Source organism: Halichoeres trimaculatus, unplaced genomic scaffold (assembly GCF_033239565.1).
Source record: "Halichoeres trimaculatus isolate MK-OKI-2021-1 unplaced genomic scaffold, fHalTri1.1 fHalTri1_scaffold_6, whole genome shotgun sequence".
NCBI lineage: Eukaryota > Metazoa > Chordata > Actinopteri > Labriformes > Labridae > Halichoeres > Halichoeres trimaculatus.
The window spans coordinates 17,879,056-17,905,305 of record NW_027437184.1 but is presented as its reverse complement, the minus strand read 5'-3'; the positions used below and the strand labels follow the sequence as shown (position 1 = coordinate 17,905,305).

Below are 26,250 nucleotides of genomic sequence, written 5' to 3'. Positions count from 1 at the left end.
GTCTTACCTGGAGGGTAACGCTCAATAACTGGATGGTTGTCCACCTGGAGTGTGGCATTGCCGCCGCTGCGTGTGAAGCGTACAACATGGTACTTGCCGTCGTTCACTATGACAGCAGGCTCATCGATGGTGATGTCATCTGTCCCTACGTTGAAGATAACACCGATCTTTCCTTGATCCTGCAGGTGAAAAAGAAAAAATAACATTAAATGTGAGACACTAAAAAACATCACATACAACAGTGAGTCAAAATGTGCGACTGTGGAGTTTCCATAAACTTCAGGGGATGTCTAGGAGGAGTCCTTGTTATAGCAGTAAGAGAATATCTCAAGTGACACAGACAGTATGTTTGGTTCTTTCTTTAGGGTTCAGTGCCATTCTCCCTCAGCAGCCCGCTCAGGTTTCTCGATGTGGATCACTCTTGACAGAATCCCGCCGCTTCTCTTTTGGTTGACCAACTTCTCTCCTTGTCAGCCTCTCTTCGCTTCTGCCAACCTTCCTCAAAGATCAAAGCTGCTTCAGGAGCCAGCCTTTGGGTGGCACAGACGAGAAACACTGCCAACTCACTGTGTGGGGTCTATCTTGTTTCTGTCTCAGCTTCGCAAACTCTCTGCCTTGTGCTCTTTGTTAAATGCGGCACAAGGTCAAAGTGCTGTAGCACTTTTTTAAGAAGCAGCACACAATTCAGTAGAGAGACACAGAGCACATCTTCCTCTGCAGACTGCCTACAAACTTCTAGAGTGCAATGACCTTTGCAGCTATAATTAAAATAAAAAACCATCCTGCTGTGTAGAGGATCCTTCAACTATTACAAGATTAGAAAAAGCTAATTTGGTGAGCTTGAATGAAGGAAGTTGCACATTATAAGACAGTAAAGTGATGTTGTACAGTAGGTCTCACATGCACACCTGACATGATATTTATGTTGAAGGGACTACGGAGCTTCTCCCAGTCTGTAAACTGTGAGCCACCAAAGAGTCTCAGCTTTTTATTTACTTTTATTTACTCACTTTTTCCCCTCCACTTCAGCAGCTGCTTGCACAATATCCCACCTCCAACCCCAGAGAGGAAGTAAGCAGTGAAATTGGCTGGTGTTGTGTTTTTATTGAAATGAAATCTTGGGAACTGCCAGACCTGCATGGCACACCATGTGCACATTATTTACTGACCTAGACATGATGTAAATATCTTCCAGTGGGTCTCACATTGGATTTTGAGGCTGTACTGCCAAAACTGACTTCCACAGCTCATTCCTTGACGTGTGCCATTTATTATAACTGAATGTTCCCTTCCTCTCATACCTCTCATATTGCATTACTCACTGAAAGAGCTGAGTGTCAAGTATGTAGACGGAAATAGTTCTTTTCTCGCCTTGATGGTGGCTGCTATTGTGCGATGTAAAACCTGTCTCTGAGCTTCGCTCCCTCTCCCCATAATCATATGTAAAATCCTTCTAGAAACCTTTTCAATTTCACATAATTATTCATGCTGACACAGTTGGTGTTAAATAGAGAAGTTTAATGTCCTCACAGACCTTGGACGTCTTATTAATGAAAAGATTTTTGGCTTGAAAATGAACTTTCATTATATTTCATGACTAAAGGAGCTCTGACTCCTAACACAGCCATCTCATGTCTCCTTACCTTTCATGAACCCAGGAGGAGGCAGATATGTACCAGGGATTTACGACACATGAACTGTAGCTAGATAATCAGATCCACCCCAGACAAACCTGATGAAACCCCTCTATGACAAACGTCTACTCGCTCACGCTTAATCACTGTGAAGCTGTGAGTTCATTATGGACAGCGGGGCTCTAAGTTAGTCAGTATAAGCAGGTTATAGGATCCTGCTGGAAGAGAATGCCTGAGTCAAGTTTCATTATCTATGAGTGTGTTAGGAAATAATTTCATCACCTTTTTAAGATATCTATTTTCATATTTCTTACATGTCATATACAGGTAGATACTCCCTTTTCTTTAACTTGTCCACCATTTACAGGGTAACAAACAGGGCTTATTCAATTTGATTAAAATGCGAGAGCAGACTGTGAAAGGTAAATGAACCAGTATAGAGCTTTCCTAGTCCCTCTGGCCACTCAAAACACTTCTACACTTCCACTTTCCTTCATTCTTCTTATCTTTTACTGATGGCAGAGACCATGGAAGAGAGCCATCAGTTTCATTTATATTCATCCACATACCGCTAACAAACAGCAGGAGAAATTTGGGATTCAGCGCCTTGCTCAAAGACACTTCACCATGTGACTGCAGGAGCTGAGAACCTTCGACCTACCGTTTGAGAGACATCAACTACCACTGAGCCACAGCCGCCCCCTGTCCTGAGGCAGACATCTATAATAGTTTATACAAGCAAACTTGAAGGCGATTGGTTACATTTGTGTACAAAGCTTTGTACATTTTTTACATGAAAGCATGGATACAACAACATTTCCTTCTACAAGACTTCAAAGGTATGGACAATTTTACAGTCTACTGAATACAACTTCAGATAAAATCTGTTTATTTGCAGTTCAAAGAAGTCCGCACATGTAAAGGTTAAGGAGGGGGTGATGCTTATGCAAGCCACTGTAAGAGGAATCTTTGCTCTCTTTTTTTCCAAAGCTAAAAACTGATGACAACTCATCAGCCAACCAAAAGGTATAACAGCCTTAGGTTGATTTCAGTCTCGTGTTGTACCCTTGAAAACAATTAAAATCTCCAGGGCCAGAAAAGTCTGCTCGGGGCTTCATACAGCTTCAACTAAAGTGTTGCTTCTATTTTGCTAACTCAGTCATACAGCCTGATTACAAAACAGCCCCAGAGCACCTCCTGACAGCTGCTAAAGCAACACCACTGCAGCCTGGCCTCTCTGGTTTGGGCTACTCTTTTCTTTTCTTTTCTTTTGCAAGCAGCTTTTTGATGCCCATGTTTTGGGGAGCAAAGGTACAGAAAGCTAGCTAGTCTGCCACCGAGCTGTTTTGACACCAGCTCTGATTTCCTCCGAGCATTGCCTCTCTCCAAAGCAGGTTTTACAAAGGGAGCTCAAGCCTCCTCTGAGCTGCTCATTCACATTAGACCAACAGGACTCTGTATAGCAAGGATATGATAGTTTGAAGACGAATCTTTGATGAGAAGAGAAAAAAAACAATAAGAACTAAAGCACTGACCGTTCTGCTATATTACCAAAACATTAATTCTTAAACATAGCTCAGAGTGGTGGGATCATTTTTGACAAGTATATCTGTCTGTCACAGGCTATTGCCAGCTTGCGTTCACAGTTTTGGACACGTTTTCTGGACCCTTTCCTGGATTGGTTTCCTCATAAGCAGGTGGGAGTTTGCATCAACACTGCAGGGAATTCAGAGACTTCCTGTCTTTTCTTCTCCCATGGAAATAATAAAGCGCTTCATCATCATTATACTCCACACAGTGATTGGTGTAACTGGCCATTATGAAAGAAACCTGGTAAATAAAAACAATAGCAAAGCACTTTTGAAATCCTAGGGGTGAAACCATCCTCTATCTTTCTTTTTTTTAAGGAGACGGCTAGATGGAAATGAAGGATCATCATAAATAATAAATCTTCAAACTGCTTCATGCGCCATCATGTAAGCTGTTTTCTAATTCCTTTGAACTGTTTCACATTTCCCAAATGATCAAAGGCACCTATTTTTCTCCTCTATCCGAACATTTCTTCTTGTTATTGTACAATGTGTTTTAGCTGTGGGCATAAACTGCACTTGCAAAAAAATAAAGCAATTTTCTTAAGTTAAAGTATTTAGGCACCACAGCACACGGTTTCAGAACATGAAGCCAATCTATTCATTATAAATTTAAAATGAGGACTGAAATACATGAAATACATGTAGAGCACATACAGACTTACAGTGAGAAGCTAGTCGGTGCTCAGCCTTTAGAAGTGCTCTCCAGAAAATTATGCATCCATAAGTCTTGTGTGAAGAATTTTAAATCCTACTCAGAAAGAGGAGGAAGATTTATTAGGGGAGATTTTGCTACTCAAGAGTATACATTGGGGAGCCAAACTGCTCTGTCCATTGGCTAATAGGAAGACTATCAGAAATGCATGAGAAAAGGATGAAGTCAAGCAACACAAGTCCAACCAAACCTCATCCAGTCTCTGTACGACTTCATAATTCATCTGTCTGTAGCAAATACTCTGCTGTGTAGAATTGCTCCTTTAACATTTCCAATTGCCACCATTTGTTTTATCTTTTAGACCCTCATTAAAACAAGCTATTTGTAAGCAGCGCTGACCTCTCTAATGTGCTCTCTGGTGGATATGAGGATGGTTTCAGCAGAATGCTCTTTGAAGCTTGTTTGTGTACAGTTATAGCTAATAATGCGACCGTAAACATAGCAATCTGCTGTACAAGACACTACTGCTTATTTGTTGAATATGTAGCGATCTAGGGTTTTGTTTTACCCATACAGCAACATTAACAGTCGTTATTATGAATTTTGATAAGTATTAAAACTATTTCAGATCTCCTCAATGGTTAAAGTCTTCATGAGTTCTTTATATTATTTAAAGGAAAAAGAACATGAAAATACCTTTTTAACAATACTGTTACTGATTTCATTACAGATAATCTTGCCTTGGTCATTTTACTGGCTCAGTGTTATGTCACTTAATTTAGCTAGCTAACTAGCCCTTATTCTGGGATTTCAATGCAGGATCACTTTCATTGCCTAACAAGATTTGCTACAAAGTTTGTGCGATCACACAGCTTCCCTGTATACAAGGGCAAGAGGGCAATCTTGCAGCAACTAGAGCTAGTATTGCCGTTTTTTCAACCCACTGACAATCAAAGGTTAAGCATTTTAATTCAGTTTGATGTAAAAAATAAAAATGCGTTCTTTCAATGAAGAAAATACTTATTTTAAAAAATCAGCAACAATTTAATTTTGTTTTCTTATTATTGCAAATTCTTGAAAATGATCAATTAATTTCCTGAGATAATTGCATGGATGATATCATGAAATCAGTCATTTTGAAAAAGGGACAACATACACCCTCAGCTCACTGTAGTGGAATGGCAATCTTCAAGGATTTATTTATTTATTTATTTATTTTTACATTTTTAGTGGGTTTTTAAGCAAACATTTTATCATGTTGATGAGCTGGGGTCTTTGAAACTCATGTATCAAATATACATTCAGCAACAGGAGCAATCGTACCAGGTTTTGACCCTCACCCGTATTCATCCCATCTTGGTGTTGACAACAATCTATTTGACTTACAAGGCAGACTAAGCAAGCTGATGCTGTTGTAAATCACCTCAGCCCTGTAGCTCATAAAACTCATATCATTTGTTTCGGAAACTATTTTCAACCCCCCCTTGTGGCCAAGTGTTATTTCAAACAGTGCATTGCTGCTTCCTTCGTCTGTCTTCACACAGTTTATATTGTCTCCTTTTCTTCAATGGGCAGGCAGAGACAGAGAACAGAATGTAAGAAAATGTGGAGTTAATGACATACATAAATACATTTACAGGAAATGACAACGAGGGTCTCCTCAAACCTTGAAGATGTTATAGTATGAGGTTTAGTTAGACAAACCAAAAAAGACAACCTCAACACCCTCTGCACTCTTTTTCATTCCCCTCCACTGAGCAGTAATAAGGTGTCAAAGTAAGCAATCTGTCAGAGTGCAAAGACTTGGCAGATGCAGTAGGAAAAAATCTTTTCAGCTGGCTTTGCAAGCAGGCAGGAGTCTTTGCATTTACTAGCAGCAGTCCAAAGCTGGCAAGGTCAGTTTCACACCTTCAAAACTGGAAATACAATTTAAGCAGTCAGTATGAGAAATATTCAGAGGATTTGAGGATCTGAGCTTTTGGACCATGCATGTTTAAAAACTGATGAAGCACTGCACGCACGAGTCTCTAGCGTAAATATATACAAACTGTTGAAGTATAAAGCTCTGAATAAAACTTTTTTGTTTGGATCTTAGTTAGATGGGGTGCCAGCCAGGGAAAACCGATTGCCTTAATTTTTCTGGATTAAAAAAAATCAACCTCACTCTTAACAAACATACCCTTTAAATAATAATGAATATACCCTTTGCCGAAAAAATCTTGACGTTAATACAGCCAAAATTAAGAGTTTTGCCAAATTAAAGGCATGACTGACTTAACTGAGAGGGTAGCTGGAGGTCCACCTCTTTACCTCACGCAGACTCAAACAAAGCCAAGTTGAGTCAAGTTTTTTCACTATGGCTGCCACTGACAGAGGGCTTCAAAACTTTGTATCAGAAAGAAATGGGTGACATCACTGAGACCATGTCCATTATTTATACAGTTTCCGGTCAGAACCAGACTAGCTGACAGCAGTCTTCAGGGGGCTGCTGTGCACTCTTCTAAAGGCCATGCTGACGACATCTAAAAACCCAAACTGGGTCTGAATGATGAAGTTGAAACAAGAGATTATACCACAGACGTACATACACGGGCGCTGTATTGACTGTGTTGTATTGCTTCTGCGACACCTCAGGGCGTTTGCCTTGTTATGAGTGGCAAATAACATAGTCACAACTGTTATGCAAGAAGCATTGTGCTGTAAAAAAAATGAAGCGGAGGATTTAAAATACCTTAAAAGTGCTGTTAAAGTAAGTTTATTTGGATTAATTCCCTAATCCTCCATAACAAGCCTTTGTCAGTTTTGTAATGGTCAAAAAAACATATTTGGCAGGGACAGTCTCAGACACCAAAAAAACAAACAAACAAAAAAAACAACAGAACAAGTATTTTTTTTTTTGCCTTTCCAAATACTTCCAGATGATTTAAATAAGCAACCAGTATTTGTAATTTTCCTTTTTATTTTCACCCCTTAATCATATTTTATAATCATTAATTTTCTTTCCATAGTTACAAGCCTCTGCTAATAAGGGTCTAACTCCAGTTGTGATTTTTGCCCTGAGCCCTGACAACAGGTGTGATTTTAATTATTACACCACTCGCAGACGTCTGACAGATCTCCCCTCTGGTCTTCATCATGGCACATCTGTCCTGTGGCTGCATGCTAAAAACGCTGATTTCCCTCCAGAACAGTCACCAGCAGCAGCTGCTGGGGAGATACTTGGTTCCACCATGGTGTTCATCACCAGAAAAACATCTCTTTGTCTTCTCACTGGAGTCCTTACTGTTATCTCGTTGATTTGATCACGAGTCATCTGTTTATACTTCAGCTCATCATTTGGACTCCAACATTGTTTTATATTGAGGGATTATCAGTCTGCGTCATCATAAAGATGCGCGCGCCTCTCGACCGCAGAAGCAGCACTTAGCTCCATTCATTCAGACGAGTTAGCGTTTTTTAAACACTAAATTCAACCTGGTAGAAGCATCAAAATGTACGGTTGTTCTGTTGACAGCTGTCAAAAACAATATTACACAATAGAGGCAAGACTTCTGTCAAGTTTCGACCGTTACAGCGCAACCGGTGTTTCGGCGTTATTAGCGACCATGCTAACTGGTGTCTTTCAGTCGACAGCAGCCGTGATTAACGGCCGAGAGTCGCCAGTTAACAGGGTCACACTTTACACTGATACACCAGCGACGTCTGCGTGTGGGTTATTAACTGTCCTGTCTTTTTCCAACCTCACTTAACAAGGTTGACAGCAAACAAGCAATATTAACAGCAGATATTCAAAATACAGATTTGACTTTGCTTATTTAATAAAAATAGTTGGTTTTGGGCTGAGGTTCTGACCAAATATGGACTCAATATGGACAGTAAATAATGAGTGAACCTTTAAATTATGATAACAGAAACAGATTTTAACGGACGAAGAAAAACTAGGAAACGATGTTTACATCCTGGTATGTCACAGTCTGATAAGTGTCCATGGATAATGCAGTCATGAGCATCCAGTGAGAGTTGTGTTTCCTCTCTGGGTAGGCTACATGCTAGGTTTCTCTACTAAAAACATCTGTCCACCTAATATCTGTCCATTTGCTGATCTCTTCTGTCCACTCACTGCTATTTCACAAACCTGGGAGCATTTTGCTCTCTGTCAAAGTGATGACATTAAGTTAAAAAATGTGTTTTTTGATGGTTAACTCCTCCACATTGGTTGACAAACCATTATACTCTGCAGTGCTTCTGTACCCAAGGTGCGCGCACATCCGCCGTTGTTGATAAACAAATAATCCCTCTATAGATAGTGTAAATAGAGATAAAATGGGTTCATTAAAATACATTTCTTTATTTTCAATAATCAGTGATTTAACTTCATTTTTGATCCTACAGAGAAAGATATCTAAACCTTATCCAGCCCTTGAAGTCAGTTTCAGGGACGTAACATTTACAATACTGCTGTAAATGTTAGTATGACACTGATTTCCCTCCTCCACAGCACTTTTTCCACTTTTAAAGTTTCAGTGTTAGTTACAACTGTTTACTTTCATACAGTGGGAATAAAAATGCTGTCTTTCATGTTTCCATCTGATTTTCTGTTAATGTGCGGACAATATGAGAGGATGATCACAAAGTTTGTTATCTTCTGTTTGCATACAGCTTGGACTCATTTCCCCTGCTCCAGTTAGTTGCAAACTTCACATTGTCCTGATTTCATTAGATCTAAGGACTGTTTTTGGACACTGCATTTATGATCACAAAAATGTTTCTTTCTGCAGAGGATGATTTGTTCTCCTCAAAACACGATTATTATCATTTTTCACGAGCAAGCTACTTTTCAGAAAAGCTAATAAAACTGAACTACATATCTAACAACCTTTTGCATTTTCTTTACTTTGTTGAAATCAAAGAAGCTCCCTGCAGTCGAAAAACAGACGAAAAATGTTCAAAAAAAGTGAAAAACTGACTGGATATTTTATCTTTTCATACATCTTTCAGATTCTGCACCAATTTTTCTTTCTTTCTTTTTTTTTTGTAACAGCCCAAAACTCAGATTCCCATCCTTACTATGTGTAGCTGAAGATAGTCTCCAAGCCCATGGGTGCTCTCCACTCGCACCAGGATGGCGTCCTTCTGTTGGCTGCTGAAACCCACGGCTAATCGGTCTGCTCGGGTGCTCGGTCGCTCATTGGGGGCCCAGGTGAAGGTGATGAGAGCGCCACCTTTCCCAAAAATGTATGTGGTCCCAGCTGAACACAGACAGAAAAAAAGAGACATGATAAGACAACATTCAGGGATTTCAAAAGAAACTTCATAAAGCTGTAAATGGGTGGAAAAAATAATATTAACACCAGTTGGATCTAAAAGACATTTATCCTAATGATTTCTTCTTGCACTCCTTTTCTCATTAACCTGCAGTGAGTCAGACCCTCTCCACCCCTGCCGCTCTGCGCACAAACAGTCATTTTTCAAAATAACACAGCAGTAGAGAGAAGCTTACACCAGGAAGGAAGGAGAAAAGATTCATTAGAGAGCTCTGAACTCTTAAATCACACTTAATAACCTAATTTACAAAGTATGATGAAGCTTTGCGTTCTGTGATGCAAACTAATGGCATCAGATGAGCGTTAAAGTCGCATCTTTTATTTTTGTGACCCTCAATCTCTATGAATGTCAAGCCTTAACCGTGAGTCTTGCTGATTTTGCAGAAAATGGCTCTATACATAATCCAGACAGGGACAAACAGATTAAATCTAAAGCTGTGGATATGTGCTCTATTTATTTATTTATCTAAGTATTTCAGGATCTTCTGTTTTTATATTGAATTGAAATATATGTTTATCTTTTCAGGTTTATTGAAACAGAATTTTTCAGAATGTGCATCTCTTTAAGGTTGGAAACAAACAAGTGGCACTTAGTGAACCATAAAAAAAGAAAATAATTAACCGCAATTATCACTGGCCTGACTTCCTCTCCAACTCAAACATCGTTTACAGTAATTACAGCACTTAAAAAAGCAATTTTGAAAACACACTTAAAATTCATTAAGGGGGACTGGACTTGTTTACATGTTTTGACCCTGCATGTTGGTTGCTATTCATACTCTCAGACTCTCGTCTAGGTGTTTTATCTTTATTATAGATTTTCATTTTCCTTGGCGACAAACCATCAAACTCAGCCAAACATCCACTTTTAAAGAATGCGTGCATGTTAACTTTTACTGCCCTGTACCCATTTATTTAAAAGATGAAAAGACCAAGAGATTAATGAGAAGTGTCTTTTTGAAAATGCTAGGATTGAAGCCAATTCATCCACCTGTTCATACAGAATCTTGCAGGTGCAAGGCAAATCAGTGTCGTCTCCTTACACTTTAATCATGTCGGTTATTCATGTGCACTCAGAGAGGGGCCTGTCTCCTTGAGATGAATGAGGCACACTTGCGTTAATTAATCATTTTAAATCTTGTTGGAGTTTCTGAAATACCTCAGAAAATCCACACACTTGTGTTAAAATCCATTTTCTTGTTAATCAGACACCTTTTTTTTCTGATATGATTTATTCCTTACCCCTTAGACACCTCAGGTTATTCATTCAGATTACCAAAATACTTTCAGTCAAATCAAAACAGTAGCAGCTGAGTATTTGAAACAAAGTTTGTTATCAATACCATAAAAATTCTCAGGTATCAATCAAACACATCATAAAAGATGTGTGGTTATTTTGACCACAGGGAGCAGTTGAGAACACAAATACTTCTTAATACTGCACCTTTAAAACCTGTTTATCTGGACCAGCTTGAGCATCTAAAACCTAAATGTTGTTTCCACCTGATATTTTTCAAACCTGAACCTCTTATTCTGATGGCAGAGAACACTTCACTCCAAATTGTGGCTTCAATTCAACCCGTGTTCTGAGACTTGAGCTCTTTGCTGGGTGTAATGGGCACTCAGCACAGAGGATTTCTTATTGACAGGAACTATCTGCTGCGTGGATGCTCTCATGACATTAAACACTCCAAAGACTCGACAACACCTTGTACTGACTTTGGATTTAATTAACAAGGGAGGTTCAGTGGCAGTGTTTGTTTCAAATAACGTTACTTCTCACTGAGGTAATCCTAATTAAAGTCTGGGATTTGCAGGCAAATGTAAGTCGGTGACATTAGTTACATTAAGGAGTCTCAATGAGTGGTTTTATTGGTTTCTTGTTAATGCGATCAAGACTGGGCCTCTTAGTCTGCCTTTGTTTCTGCAAGATGAATTCACTTGTTTTTCTGTCTGAAAGACTGAGAAGTTTTTGTTTTTTACATAAACTTTTACAAGGTACAAAATAGATTTATTTTAAAATTTAATAACTTTTTATGTGAAGTAGTAATATAAGGGATAGACACAACATCATAAACCTGTGTACAATGTTATAAAATCTCATAAAACAGCACCTTTTCAAACACATCAGCTTTTCTTAATAAAATATGTTTTATGGAGTATCAGGACTTCATCGAACCACAAAACAATCTCTACAAAAATCAAGCATCAAGTCACACAGAATTGGTATTTGTTGAAAGGCCATAATGCTCCATTTCATTATACCACACAGCCCTTCATGATGTCTGGCTCTGTTTGTTCTTCTGAAGCCACACAGACAAGCAGGCAGACCATGATGTGGTCAATCACATTATTCTGAGCACCATTTTCACAGCAAGTCTCATTTCAAATGTGGTCTTGAGTTTAAAAAATACACAAGAGACTAAAGCTGATGAACTTCTAAAACTGAGAGTTGGGTGTCTGGAACTTATTAAATGGTTATCACAGAGATCTCATTGGACAGTGTAATCAGAATCCTTGCTCCTGTGCCAAATGATCTCAGAAACTTCTCACACCACAGTGAAATCATTTACTGAATTCATGCCAGTAAAATAAAATATTCGAAATTAGGGATGTTCAGGTTAGATCCCGTGATGGGAAATCAGGGCCGATCATGTGGTTACAGACTCGATCGGAATCGGACATTACATCTCAGACAGGATCGGCTGTATATATATTTTTATTTATATAGATTATTATTATTTTTTATCAGATCTATAATAGTTCAAAACAAAAGGGAAAAATAACATCTTAGTATTTCCTAATGTTGTGTGGTGGTACAGATTCAGACCATCTCAATCCCACACAGAAACAATGCAGGGCATGACATCGCAGCAGTGACACTATAGGTTGAATGCTGTTAAGTAGAGCAGAACATGGCAGGAGCTTTAAGCTGGGAGCGTAGTAGCAGAATAGAAGTATCAGCAGATACTAAAAAACAAATGACTTGGACTCGGACTTGGGGGCAAAAATACCTGATCGGGACATCCCTTTCAGAAATGATGATCATTATACTAATATTATCATCATTATTATTATCTTTATTACTAATTTTATTACTACCCCTAAAACAAACCAGCTATGATGTTCACATTAAACAGGGCGTCACACCGCATCATTCACAGAAGAGCCATACAACAGAGTGTCTCTCACTCTGTTTCACCGCAGAGCATGATGTTGTCAGAAGATAATTCTCACAGCAGCAAAACAAACAGGTTAGAGAGTGATAGGTTGGGAGGGGATTGTCCACTAATCAACCACGAATGGCATTGTCCTGTCACAGAGATAGAAAAGATAAAACACAGATGTTGTTGCTGTAAATCCCCTACAGGTGTTGTTGGGAGTACCAGGAACTTTTGGTCCCAGGGACAAAATGTCCCATTGTTATCTGCATTTCTACCAGAGCCTGAAGTTCTGTGAAGATTATACAAATCAGGCCAGTTAAGGATTAAAGAGGAAATGATTATTAAACCAGTTATAATACCTGATCAGACCAGGTGACCTTTCATACATACAGACCTGAGTATAGTTGGCCATAAATCATAAAAGGCTAAAATTGTCATTAAGAAAAACAGGATCATGCGTCAAGAACTCGACATCTTGTCCATGTTGGGAAACTATCACGTTAGCCTTTACATAAAGTTGTATTTTTTGTGCAACACCAAAGCTGTTGGTTTGTGCCAGGCAAAGTTGACATTTCACTGTTCTTTGACCCATTGATGCCCTCCCTGAGTAGACTTTCTTGGTCTAAAAAAAACTCTGTTAACTTCCTACTTTGTTGCTGTGTTCACAATAATTTGGGTCATTGGAAAAAAAACAGCCTAAAAATAAATGTAAATGTGGGTCATAATAAGCAGCTGCACAATTCATCTTTATGGCTATTTTCAGGTGATAATGTGAAATGTAATGTGTTTAGTTAAATAAGTAATAGCACATGGTAAACACCTTTTCCCCTGGTAATCCCCACTTCCCTCCAAACAGGATGATGATGCTTTTCCTTGTCAAGGAAACACCTTGCTGTAAACATCTAATGAAGATGGGAACTGTGGTGCTTTGTTCAGAGCTGTGGGAACATGTGCAGCTGAAGAGACAGTCAAAGGGTGTACAAAGAGTAACATGCACCCTTGTAATGTGCATCATGAAATATGGATCACTAATGCACCTGCAGGAAAACATGGGAGCATCTGTCTATAGTCAGCAGTAGTTCCTGCATTAGTCATAACGCTAAAGCATTTCGTTCCATCTCTCTGCCTCTTCGTTCTGTTGCTTCCTATTGCTCCCTTTCTCTCTCTGTGAAGAATGTGCTTCAAATAAAGCAGGCAGTAAATCAGTCTTGTTAAGATTATTACTGTAAACATCACATTCACCTCCCTTGAAGCAGATCTCTTCTCTCTCTTTCGCCTCTAAAGGCCTTATAAGGCAGCAATGGTAGAATATAAAGGCTCTAAGGAGTCCTTCGGCTGTGCTGTATATCACATCATAATTACTCAAGAGCCATGATGACTAATTATACTGTACACAAGTATTGTAATTTATAGATATAAGTATAGGTGGTGAGGGTTTATTTTAGGTAATAACTTGTAGTTAGATTAAAGTCCTTTCATTGGTCTAGTACATTTGAAATGTCAGCAACTACTTTAGTGATACACACATTCTTCTTTTCTTTAACAACATTGTGATAGTGTCAAGGCAAGCCACAGTTGCTATAAAGAAACCACAACTGCCTTGTCTCGTCATAACGGAGCCCAACACAATAAATGTAACAGTATGGATAAATAGGATAAATGAAAATGGATAAATTGTTTGCTACCCGCTCCAACACCCTGTCCTTTCCATTTTATGTTCTCAGCCAGCTGAATAAGCAAGAAGCCAGACAACATGCTCATAGGACTTGTAAAACACACTAACACTTTGGATGTGAAAAGGTTTAAAAGCGTCCCCTGAGATTGCTGCCACAGAGAGTCAGAGAATCCCTGTGGCCTGAGTGAGTGTTTGCTCTCATAATATTACTAATAGGGACTTTTAAGAGGCAGCAAATCGACCATGAATCATTCAAATGGCAACAAGTATCAGCTGTAACATTAGAGGCAGAAAGCAAGCGACAAACTAAATTACTCATACACTCACAGCAATCTCAAAGATTTTTGATGATCATGATCTTCACTGGCAAAGCAGATATTTATTTATATTTTGGTGCACCTTTGGTTGCACTGAGAGTGTTTTTCATAGTAATTAACACATTTCTCAATGACTGACCAGTCCCCAGTCAGGTAAAACTGCACAGTCTGCCATATAAAACTGAGGATACTTGACAAAGATAGCAAAGATGAAGATGTCAAAGATAAAAAAGGAGATTTATTGGGGGAAGAGCCAATTAGAGACACATATCAATGTAAAACTCTTGAATGTGAACAACTAAAACTAGAGTTATTGAGACATATTACAGCTGAATTTGACGTCTGACTAATGGCATCTGATTTTGCTCCACCGTGGTCTATTTAATACAGCTCTGTGAAATGATGAAAATGAATAGTGCAGTCTTATTCCTGACAGTGATAACAAAAAATTAAAAGTCAGGTTGTGCTGTTTAAGTTATAAAGTTGTATTGTACACTTAGTGCAGAGTGATCAGATTCCAGGAAAGAACTCATAAATCAGTTTAATCAAAACAAAAGCGACGCTGAAAATCTGGTGAATCCTTATTAACCACATATGCCGCTGACACACGGATGCTTCAGCCGTGTCATGGTTGAACTGCTGTTTCTGCTTCTATCAGCACGGTGTATCCAGACTGTCAGCTCTAAAATTGAACGTGTGCAGCTCAGAGTGCCTCAAATGACCCCCTCCCTTTGTAATAATGTGAAGGTTTTGTCCCGCTCCACTCTCAGATGATTTGAGACGTGGTGAAACAGTTTTGACTTAAATGTGATTCTGAAATACTGCATTAATGCTTTCTCCCTTCGCAAAAGTCACAAAGACATTTTCCCTGAAAGCACCAGAACAGCTTTTACGACAAGAATACAATGCCCAAGGTTTCCTCTGGTATTATACCTATGGCCTTCAATTTTTTGCAGCTTTCTGATTTATTTCCATGAGTTTCTACACTATTTTCACTGAAGTATGGGTAAAGGTGAGCTATTAATTTATTGAACTGAGTTTTCTTGTATTGGTTTGAATGGTTTTCCAAAATAAAAGTTGGCCTTCGGGATGCTGTCATGACCCCATTTGGATGTTTTTCTATTAACAGCCTGTCATCAGCATTAGCCATTGAGTATATTTACATTCAGCTCAGATCATAGTGAGTTTCATTATGGGCTCCACAGAGAAAGATTTTAGCAGTAATGACGCAACACATCAGCCTCAAAGTGTGTTTACAGGTCTTGGGAATTCTACAGCACAATGTGCATCAACCTATATGAAGCCTTTCATGGCTGCAGAGGGAGCAGAGCCAGTCAGCATGAAATTATGTCACTTGGAGCAAAATTGGCTGCATGTTGAACCAATTTTGCTGATGCAAACCAACTATTTCCTTTCAACTTGAAGCATGGCAGGGCTTTTACTTTTAAGGAATCCATCGTGACCATTGGTCAGAAATTGCATCAGCCTTATCAGAATATGAGTCTTTCTTGACAGACTCTTAAGCAGATACACAAATAGCTCTTCCGCAGTCCCGGAAAGTTGCTAGCTTAGAAAGTGTTAGCTGAAGTGTTAAAAGTCAGTGTTGAACACTTGCTGTTAATGTGGACGTTCAGTGTGTTGCCAAACCAAGTTGGACTAAAATCATAGGAGTTACACTTTTCACAGATTTAGAGTTTATATACAAATGATTAGAGGAGAATTAATGTTATTAATACATTTCAAAATAGGCACATATGAGGGGTACGCAGGGGAACTCTAGACCTTTTCAAGTGGGAGGACCAAACCTACATAGGTGCCTACACACACACACACTCTCTCTCTCTCTGTCTCTTTCTGTCTTCACTACTTCTACTCAAAAGATTACTGAAACGTTATTTAGTTGTTGTTTTTTCCTTGGTTGAGGTTGGGCACCCCATGTGGCTGCCCAGGTTTCTAGTCCAGCCTGTCAATATGTCACCCCCCGCTTTTACCCTTTTCCCAACTCTATCCACTGTCCTATCCTCTCCAATTGAAGGCATAAAAACCTGAAGAAAAAAAAAACTTTGAGAAGAAATACAACAGTGTTGAAACATTTTTTTCCCTTAGTTTTTCTAATGATAAAAAAAGAAAATATTTAAAGGTAAAACCAATATGTCCAACATTTTTAGACAGAGGCCACCTACAGTACCAACGAAAGACTAATTTGGCCATGATGTAGTATAATTAGGGCTGCATGATTATCGCAATCGCAATCACAATGTCAGCACATGCAATTCAGATTTTTCTCCATGATAACCAAGCAAGTCTATAGACTCATCATGACACAACTTTTTTTATTAAATCGCACAATCGCAATCGCAATATTGTCCACTAATCGCAAATCGCACCTTTTCCCCAAATCGTGCAGCACTAAGTATAATCATGACCAAAATCTGTGTTAGTCCCAAACTGTTCTGATTTATCTCCCCTTTAGTGGCAATAAAACAAAGTCAAGGTAGGGAAAAATGGGCGGCAACCTCTGTGCGTTGGTTGTGAGTGAAGGCTACAAAACAAAGTATCACTGATAACCTATTCCTCTACTATTTACTTTTTGTGTACAGAATACATTTCGCATTTGTAATTAGTCTTATATACATATCCCAAGCAAAAATGAATAACCACTGGAGAAACCAGATATAACTTGTCACATTTAGTGAGGAAATGTAAAAGAAACAACTGTAAAACTTGTTACTTTAACATTTAAAAAAGGCTTTGCTCATCTAAGTGACTACTGTTCATTTCTGAGGAAAGCATTAGATTTCAGATTCTCAATCCTGTTTTTTTTTTTACCCCATGAGGATATTACACACTCTTCTCCAAAAGGAAAGACCTCAAGGGAAAACACATTAAACAGAACAGTCATACTACCACAGTCTTACTGGTTTTCTAAACAGAACAATACAGCTACAAACAGTTTAAACACGCAAAACAGAGAATTTTAAAGGAAGTCTTAAACATAGCTTTGGATTTTGGGTTGGCACAAAGGGTAGCGAGTCAAGTTTCTTGCACTTGAAACCTGGTTGGTTACTTTTCCTGAAATATTCTTAAAAGATTTCCGGTAAATCCCCAGACCTGTATTTAAATTCAACAATGATTAGGATGTTTCCAAGAAATCATTTTGTGACAGGCACAATGCAGGAAAGTCCAGCACTTCTCTTGGACAAATTAAGTGCTCAAGGTTTTATGCGTCAGATTCAGATCTGCTTTTTGTCACCACAGCTGTTTCTGTAGATAGTTCACATACTTTGATCATTATCACACGCATGTTCAGATACAATCTTTTTTTAACTGACATCAAGATTGATTAAGTGATTGATTTTCTGCAAGAAAATTGATGAGCAAAACGTTTTTAACTAAGGTTTTATCAAAAAGGCTGTTGAAGCTTTAAACTATAACCTAGTTTTGTGGGATTGGTCTAACTTTACATTTAATCCAGGGTATTAATAAGCTTTTTCATACCAGGGAACAGGGGGTTAAATGTTTTATTCAAATAGCCCAGTCAAAATCTTCACATCAAGATAGCTGCTGTGGAAGCAGAGGATCAAAGAAAAAGCTATAATGTACTTTCTGCCTTGCTGAAAAAAACATGACATTCTGTATCATGGCCACGTTTCTTTTATTACACTGTCCTCACTGTGCTGCATTTTTCATGCAATAAACCCAAAGCCTGTCCTCTGCTGTTAATTTTCACAGTATTGAAGGTTGCTTTAAAGTGCTCATGTCTGTTTGAAATGTTGCACACAGCACGTTTACAAGATAATCCTAGTCCCTCACCAACCCCCACAAACGTACTTCCATACCGAAGACTACACTCTTTAATGTGCTAATCAAGGCATCCATGTTAATGCATAATATAACAGGAAATAGAAACCCATAAGTAACACTTACAAAGTGGCTGTTGTGAGGTCTTTCTTGTGCCCTTAAACCTTGTTTAGTGTTTCTATCTTAGAAAAGTCGTGAGAGATTTCTTTTCTGCATTAAAATTGTCTTTTTTACTTCTTTTGAAGATGACAGAATGCTGTTTATCAAAACCAAAGTGTCATTCCAAAGGCAGGGTTGCGACTTTCAAATTTTTATTCAATAGGTTTTATTAATTAATGAGACAAAGTACAAAGAGTATCGTAATCAAGGCTAGGCTGATTTTGAAACTGGTGAGTTTGCACTTTAATGGCTGCCTGAAATTCTTCCTGTTTATCCAATTTTATGAAATTTTAAGTCTTGAGATCCAAGATTTTGATTGTTTCTAAATGAAATCTGTTTGTGTGTAATTTGTTTTGCTCTTACTTTTGTTAAATCTGCAAATTAAAGGGGTAAAAAAAAATCAGATTTGTTTTCAAGGGTAGGAGCCATCACATTTTTGATTTACATAAGGGCAATAAAAAGATGACAAAATGTTGCACAAACATTATTTTGTCGAGATTGCAGCCATTTCATGTATTTCCCTTTTATTTTTAAATCTCCTTCTGAAGTAAATGCTTTCTCTTCTTCACTTCACATTTTCACCCTCCTGTTTGTTCTGCTTTGCTGCAGATCTGGAGCAGAGCAGTGGCTACCTTGAACTCAGAGTTTTTATGCTTTTACATGCCATCCTCGGCTGTGCTGAGTTGTTTTACTCACAATGTCTTGTTCTATGACTCAAAATGACAAGTGTAGATGACAAATTTGGGTCCAGCCACAGAATGGCAAAGAAGACGTTGATACTAGAGTAAAATCAATTGCAGAATTCACCCTCAGTGTCGAAACGTGACATCGTACATGCTCTGGAAGAGAATCTCTGTTTGTTTTTATTGCTTGTCCGTGCGTATATGTGTGATTGTGAGAGTGTGTATGTGTATGCAGGCCTGCCACACTATCATCCTTGAGGGTAATGTAATATGTGACCCAGAGGAAATTGAGTCCTCTCTGATGGACCTTTCGATGCCCCTGTCCCTTGCTTTCTTCTTCTAGCAGAAAAATAAAAATTACATTGCATCCGACTGCAGCCGAAAACAAGACGAGTTTCTTTTTTTAACACTCGGTGCATTGATCTTAGGATAACATGCTATCTTCAGACGTCAGTCTTTAAATATTGGATTATACTCAAAGATATCATGATTCAAAGAAGCTCACTAGGCCATTTCCTCCACTTCAGACAGCTCTCTGAGAGCATTAGCTGCTCTCTGCTCTGCCACAGTCAGACAGTTCTTACACCAACATGGGGGCCCCGGAGGACGAGGTGCAGCAGATTTTCACTGAGAGTGTTGAACATGCGGGAGTGTGAGAGGTCACCTACAGTGCAAATTTTCTTGCATTCCAGCTGAGAGCATGGACAGTCTTGGGCTCTGGGGGTCATGGCATAGGCTAGCCCTTTTGGGGTTCAGTACTTGGTTGAAAAAATGCTGCATAAAAACATGCCATGAACCAACATCATTTAAGGCACACGCCCACATCAAGCCGAGGATGTTTTCACAAAAATCAAAAAAGCCCTCTGAGTTATCATGGCAGTGCAGGGTTGGAGCATGAACTGTGGAAGACAGTAAGCATGTTAGTTACATAATGTGTCTCAAGTTGGGATTTGGCTCCTCTTGATATGAGAAATCATTCAGTCAATGTGTTAACAATCTTAGAAACCTCTTTCAATATCTGGTGCACTCATGTAGGGTGTTTTGTTTGGCACAGGAAAACACGATTTCTTATTTACGACAACCTAGATACAATGCCAAAATAGTATGGGACCATGCTTACAGAAATCTGGCTGCAGGTTTTTGCAATGACAACCCCACTGCTAATGTGAGAGGGATGAGAATGGGCATTACAGGGTTTCATCTTCAACATCAGGCTATACAGAAAGCGAAGGTAATGAAGTGCCAAATTTAAGAAGACAACAACAAAAGATTGAGCAGTGATTATCTAGATATAAGTTGCTCCTGTGGCTGTTTTCCTTATAAAACTGTCAAACTCTTTTTGAGCTCCAAAGACCCTGGTATAATAAAGAGATGCAAGTTGTTTTCTTCATGTGATAGCTCGAATAATTTTTTTTTTTTTTTTTTTAGTAACAACTAAGTCTATTTAAATGTAAGCATATGCAATTTGGTTGAGAAATGAAAAAAAAAGCATCTTTCTCCAAATTTTCAGACACTAACATTCAGCCATTGAGCCCTAAACAGTGTCTTTCTCATTTTTTTAAATTGAATTTGCAAGGATATAGGTAAAAGTTGATATGTAAAGGTGCATCAGTAGCTATCTGACAGAATCATTCACTGAAATTTATGGTAAAGACACTTTAATAGTTCATTAAGTGTGCTCAGTTAGTAAATATATTGTTTCTTTTCCCTTAAGTTTTCAGGATCAAAGACAATGTCCTACGAAATACAAAATATGAAAATGACCCAACAAGATCATCCTGGTATAAAAAAACCTTATTAGCAAGAACTTCACATAACAGAAGCTGTGACATGGGCGTATTTGGCATTATTGCTTTAAAACTGCTTTAATATCATCTTCAAAGATGAATCAACAGTAATAATAGTCATTCATTTTCTGGCAATCTGACTAATCCTTTCAGCTCTAAAGAATTGTCTTTCTTAACAACTTCAGCACTAATTTACTGGCACTGATCCTGCTATTTAGCTCGAGGCTTCTTGCTCCACTGTGACCTGTAAGGCTCTTTGAGCTCACTCAGATTAATTTGTGTACGTTACTCGAACTGGGGGAGACTCACTCACGCTGTATGCAGTGCGTTGCAACAACACAAAAAAAAAAACCTGCGTTTAGAACGAGGAGTGGAAGGTATTGCAGCAGGGGAGGTGGCCTATAAATAGCTGTAGCCCAGAGGCCTCTAAAAGTCTTTGACTAGCCCTGACACACACAAACACACTAATGTACACACATGTATGTCATCTCAAAGGACAAGTCAATGGCTTGTTCTTTTGTTCATACTTTCTATCTTACATAACCCAGAACTTGAGTTAATATTTCACACAATTTGCATATGCATTCTTTACAGTGTAGTTTGTCGACATGACTGATAAATCCTCTCTGAGCTGTCCCTGTCATGTATGTTTCAGTAAATTGAATTTCCTGCTCTCAAGCACCTCAGAACAACCTACAGTACAAAATCTCCAATAGAGGTAATTGAAAATTTATCAGTAAGTTCTTTGAAGTGGATTTTTTTATAGGCCTGTTTGATCGCAGGCTGAGCCTTGCCTGTAAAAGCCTGGTCTGGAATGATATGGCTATAATAGCACAGATGTAATTCATCACATTTTTAGCCCTTTCGCAACTGCTGTGGTGAGAAAGACACTACAAATCCATCGGGCCTCTTTTTACAAGACATAAAAGTGAGTCTTAGGACAGGAATTTCTGAGAGCAATATAAAAGGGAGCAGTGACTCTGGTGTCAGCGCTTTGAAGGAGACAATTTAAGTGGCGTGGTGAATTTGATGTAGATTATTGAGGATAGGTCAACACTTTATAGCCCTGGCTTGAGCACTTTATTCCCTCGTTTATGAAGGAGCACAATGCAGATTATCAAGGCAGATTCAATGTGAAATTGGAAAACATTGATGGAACTGAAAACCCTGTGCAGAGGGCCATATATTGGAAGCACTGAAGGAAAGCCAAAAGAGATCATCTCTATTTCACTGCTCATACATCACTCACTCTATACATGTAATCGCCTTATGCCTGTTGCAATGCACCACTAATTACTGTGTAGCGAAGCAATCACCTTTGACACAGAATCGACTCTTTTACAGGGGGTGCATTACACTGCTTAAACAAACAAGAAGCCTGTAGAAATGAGAAGGAGATTTGCATTGATGATTCACCATACTTCTGATATATATGTGGATGATAGAAACACTCATCTATTGGTGCTTTAGTATCTTAGGAAGCTGCTCTGATAAAGGGGAAGATAAAGAGGTTTGATGATGCACGGAGGCTGCAGCAAACCCATGGTTACAGGATCCATCATCTTAGTGTATAACATGAAGAGAACCACCACTGATGCAACCAATGTACAGCTCTACTCTTAACCTCTAAATGCAACCAATGAATGTGCCAGGAAGCACAAGCATGCTTATGTCTATATCTCATTATTCCTGAACCTTGACACCAATTGCAATCAGAGCATAAATGGTTCAGCAGTAAGGCGGCGAATTGAAAGCTTCAAGTGAAATATCTTACCATGGCCCCCCCTGGTAAGAAAAGGCATCCTGTTGATGGCAATAGGAACTGTGCCATGCTTATTGTGAAAATGGTGGACATGGTGCGTGGTACTGAGACTAGAAGACACACGTGCTGTTCCAGTCTGGATAGGCAGTACAGTTAGCAAGGCAAACCAAAAGGCTAGTCTTGAACAGTAGCTCAGGCCCATGCCGAGGCTAAAGCGTGACCAGCTGCTCCTCTGTCCCAGCACAGGGGTGGCTGCAAAAAGTCTACCCATGTATGTCAGATCCACATGGGCCCAGTGCAGACACCTTGGCCAAGCTTTGGCCTCTGAGTGTTCAATTTGAAGACCACAGGGCATCTCAGTGAGAATCTGGGCCCATGTTTTCCATTATCTCTTAGTTTAGCGGGGTGGTTAAGCGATGATTGGAAAATATCCTTTATATTAGAGGGAGAAAAAGACCAAAACTGCAGTCCATGGAGCAGCCAAAATCCAATATTTTTCTCTAAAAAAAACTGAAGCACAACCAAATTATCTATTTTTTCTTAACATCCTATACTGCAAGATGTCTCCTGCACCGGAAAGCAAATGTTAACATCTTACTGAAAACCATCTCAAAACACATTTTTCAGAAAGTGAGCCGAGGGAATCCAAAATGTAGAAACAAAACACATCCCCAAAAAATGAAGATGAATCCACCTGTGATTTCAAACAAGCATCTTGCTGAAACATAATATTTAGGCTTGAAAAGTGGCAGGACAGAGCTTCATGTGACAAGAATTCTGATAACAGTCTCCATCGCCCACAGGTAGAGCTGGAGGGCAGCTGAGCCTGCCCACTAAGAAGAGTGCCCCTCCACCGCAGTAGAAAACACAACACGCTTCCGTGGGAAACTGGATCATTTCATTAAACTGAAAAGATAAGGAGATAAAAATACTCGCAGGAGAAGACGCAGCAATAAAGGGTGATGCAGAAACCAGTGCTTTTGTTCCCCTTTTAGTCGGGAAAAGGGATGAGAACAGAAATAGGGAGGGGGAGAGAAAAAGAAAGGGGGGAGAGAAAGAGGGAGCAGTATCTGCAGCGGCACGGTAAGGAGAAAATCCAGAAAATAAATAAATAATTTCTCAGTAGCTCCTCATTCACTGTCTCACAGACGCAGCAAATCCAGCGAACGGTAGCCTCTGGTGATGCAGAGATCCGCCAGAATGCAGCACAAGTGTTTCTGTCTCAAATGGACGAATGGTCCGTCTCTCGTGCTCCACCTGCTCAGCCTCATGCAGCAAAGACTACTGCTGCTGCATTCTCCTCACTGCTGCTCCTTTTTTTCCTTTATCCTCTCCCGCTGCCTCGTCCGGCTCTGCTGTTCTGCCGCTGAGAGGGGCGCTTAACGTGACAGCTGCATGTGTCAGTCTTTGGAGGAGGGCAGGTGTATCTCCTCAGATGAGATCGCCGGGGTGGTAGAGGCTAAGATGTTTCCTTGGACTGCTGCAGCAAAAAATATGCTAATTAAAGAGCACCGACGTATCATAATGAATCCCAGGTGGGTGAAATTCCAGGACAGGCTGGTTTCCAATGAAAACAACCTTGGCTTCGGGTTGTGGTCTAACCAACGTGAGATAAAGGAGCCCTTTTTGAAGGCATACTGTAGTCAGAGGCTCTGATCCAGCAAGGCACAGCATGTGCCTCTGTGTGTGTGTGTGTTTGTGTGAGTGTGTGCGTCTGAGAAAGAGAGTCTGTGAGCAAATGAGTGAGGAGGAGGAGGTGGAGGAGGAAGGGAGGGGAGAGAAAGAGGGTGGGTGAGCGATAGCAGGAGGGAGGGAGAGACAGGAAGAGACAGCGAAAGAGAAAACAGGCAGCCACGGCGCAAACACGCAGGGAAATAGTGAGGCAAGAAAATGGGTTGTGTGAATAAATACATGCTAGAGATTCGCAGCGCACTGGCTCGCAGGTCCTGGCAGTAACACGTAGGATTCATACTGCAGAGGAGGAGCCTGATTTAGGTGAGCTGTCAGCGCTGTTACAGAGTGAACACAAGGGTACTGGTACCGACGTGCTGCCTAACATAAAGATTCAAGAGTGCATGAATGATAGGAACAAGAATACCTGTCAGAATAACACAATATAGCTGTGCAGGCTGAGGAAGCTATGAGCTGTGATGTGTTCTCAATTTAGATGAAATCAAGGTCTTGAATCAGAATCTAATCTCAAGCCTCTATTTTCTCAGCTTTGCTTTGCCAAAGCTTGCTTGTTTTCAACACACTAAATCAATTTTCCTCCACCGTTCCCTCTGCCTGATGTGTTCACCTCGCATCTGTATACAAGTCACCTCTCTGTTAGAGCTCAGCAGCTCCCTGCTCTCATGCTGCTTAACCATGCAGAACCCATTTCTACCTTTAACAGATCTGAGTTCAGCTGAATTCTGACATCTTTTAAAGGAGGTGCTCCAATCTTTTGGGGCGTGGTGGAGAAAATGTGATGGTTGGGAGATGAACTGGAATGTACTGACACTTGAGAGGATGAACACATTATCAGAAACAGAGAGAGAGAAAAAAGTGGGGAGGGGAATGGGAGGTAAAGAGGAGAGGGTGCCAGGCAGGGGAAACAGAGATGGAGGGAGGGGAAAGCGGGAGAGATTGCACAAAAGTAAAGGGAGTAGAAGGAGGAGAGACTGCACCGCTATCAGCTAAATCACGGTCGATAGAGATATCAGCTGGGATTGCCTAGTCGGTTGAAAGGACACGCATGGAAACAGGAGGACAGAGGCAAGCCATGCAGCACCACCTCTCATAGTGACAAGAAGTCGACGCAGGCCATTACTCAAGCAGGGGAGGGGGCGGCGTGTGTGTGGGGGGAGTGAGGCTGATTGAACAAAAAGAACAGAGGAGGGGGGAGTGCATAACACTGTGGAATGGCAAGTGCCCTAACAGTGAGTAGACATTCATCTGCTGTTAGTATGGACAGCAATACACTGAGATCTAAAACCACATCTGTCCATTAAAAAGTGAGACTGACTCCTTTATCTGCTCACACATCTTTCTATAAATCTTCATACTGGGAAGCACCTGCCAGCTTTAACAAACAATCAAAATAATGTTGAGCTGTGTGCTGATGGAGATATTGACACATTTACAGAAGTGATTATTTGAAGTGGCAACACCTCAACAACACACTCTGGTTAAGTCAGCAGGAAAGTGTGTTTTTTTCCTGTAAAGACTCCATTTATTCTCGGTCTCCAGCGTCTGTATAATGGCAGTCTTGACAATGATTTTAATAAGAAAAGGCCCGCTTACTTAGACCCAATCATACCCAGGTAAACCAGCATTTAATTTCTAGTTACTGTAAGCACTGGGTAAGAGGAGTTGGAGTGGGTTGATTTATAGCCTCTGACTTGACTTGTCAGGCTCTCCGGCATGTGAGCATCTTCCCAGGCGTCGATGATATCTCGGTGAGAGCTGTCTAGAATGAAAGGCTTGCATTAATCAATTTACGTGCTTGAGGGTTGCTCGACGTGATGAAAGCTGTGCTATCTGGACAACAGGAAGGGGTGTGGGGCGGGAGATTGGGTGATTGTAACCTTGTGTTTGTCCTTGGTTATTTAATAAGTTGGCCAACCCGGGCAGCTCATCCTATTAACACTCGCTAAGACCCACGTCATAGGATAAACATCAAAGACACATTTTTTGTTTGATGATGAATCTTGTGTTG

General features: G+C 39.8%; 1 protein-coding gene across 5 annotated transcripts in view; it reads right to left on the bottom strand.

The window, feature by feature from the left end:
- The window catches only part of nrxn2a (neurexin 2a), a 153,126-nt gene that overhangs the window by 10,492 nt on the left and 116,384 nt on the right, over positions 1-26,250 (bottom strand). For all 5 annotated transcript variants that reach the window (XM_074672926.1, XM_074672925.1, XM_074672928.1 and 2 more), the window contains 2 exons: positions 8,946-9,127; positions 8-179 (listed from right to left, as the gene is read on the bottom strand). In XM_074672926.1, the coding sequence (XP_074529027.1) occupies positions 8-179; positions 8,946-9,127 (354 nt within the window). The remainder of the gene's footprint in view (positions 1-7; positions 180-8,945; positions 9,128-26,250) is intronic.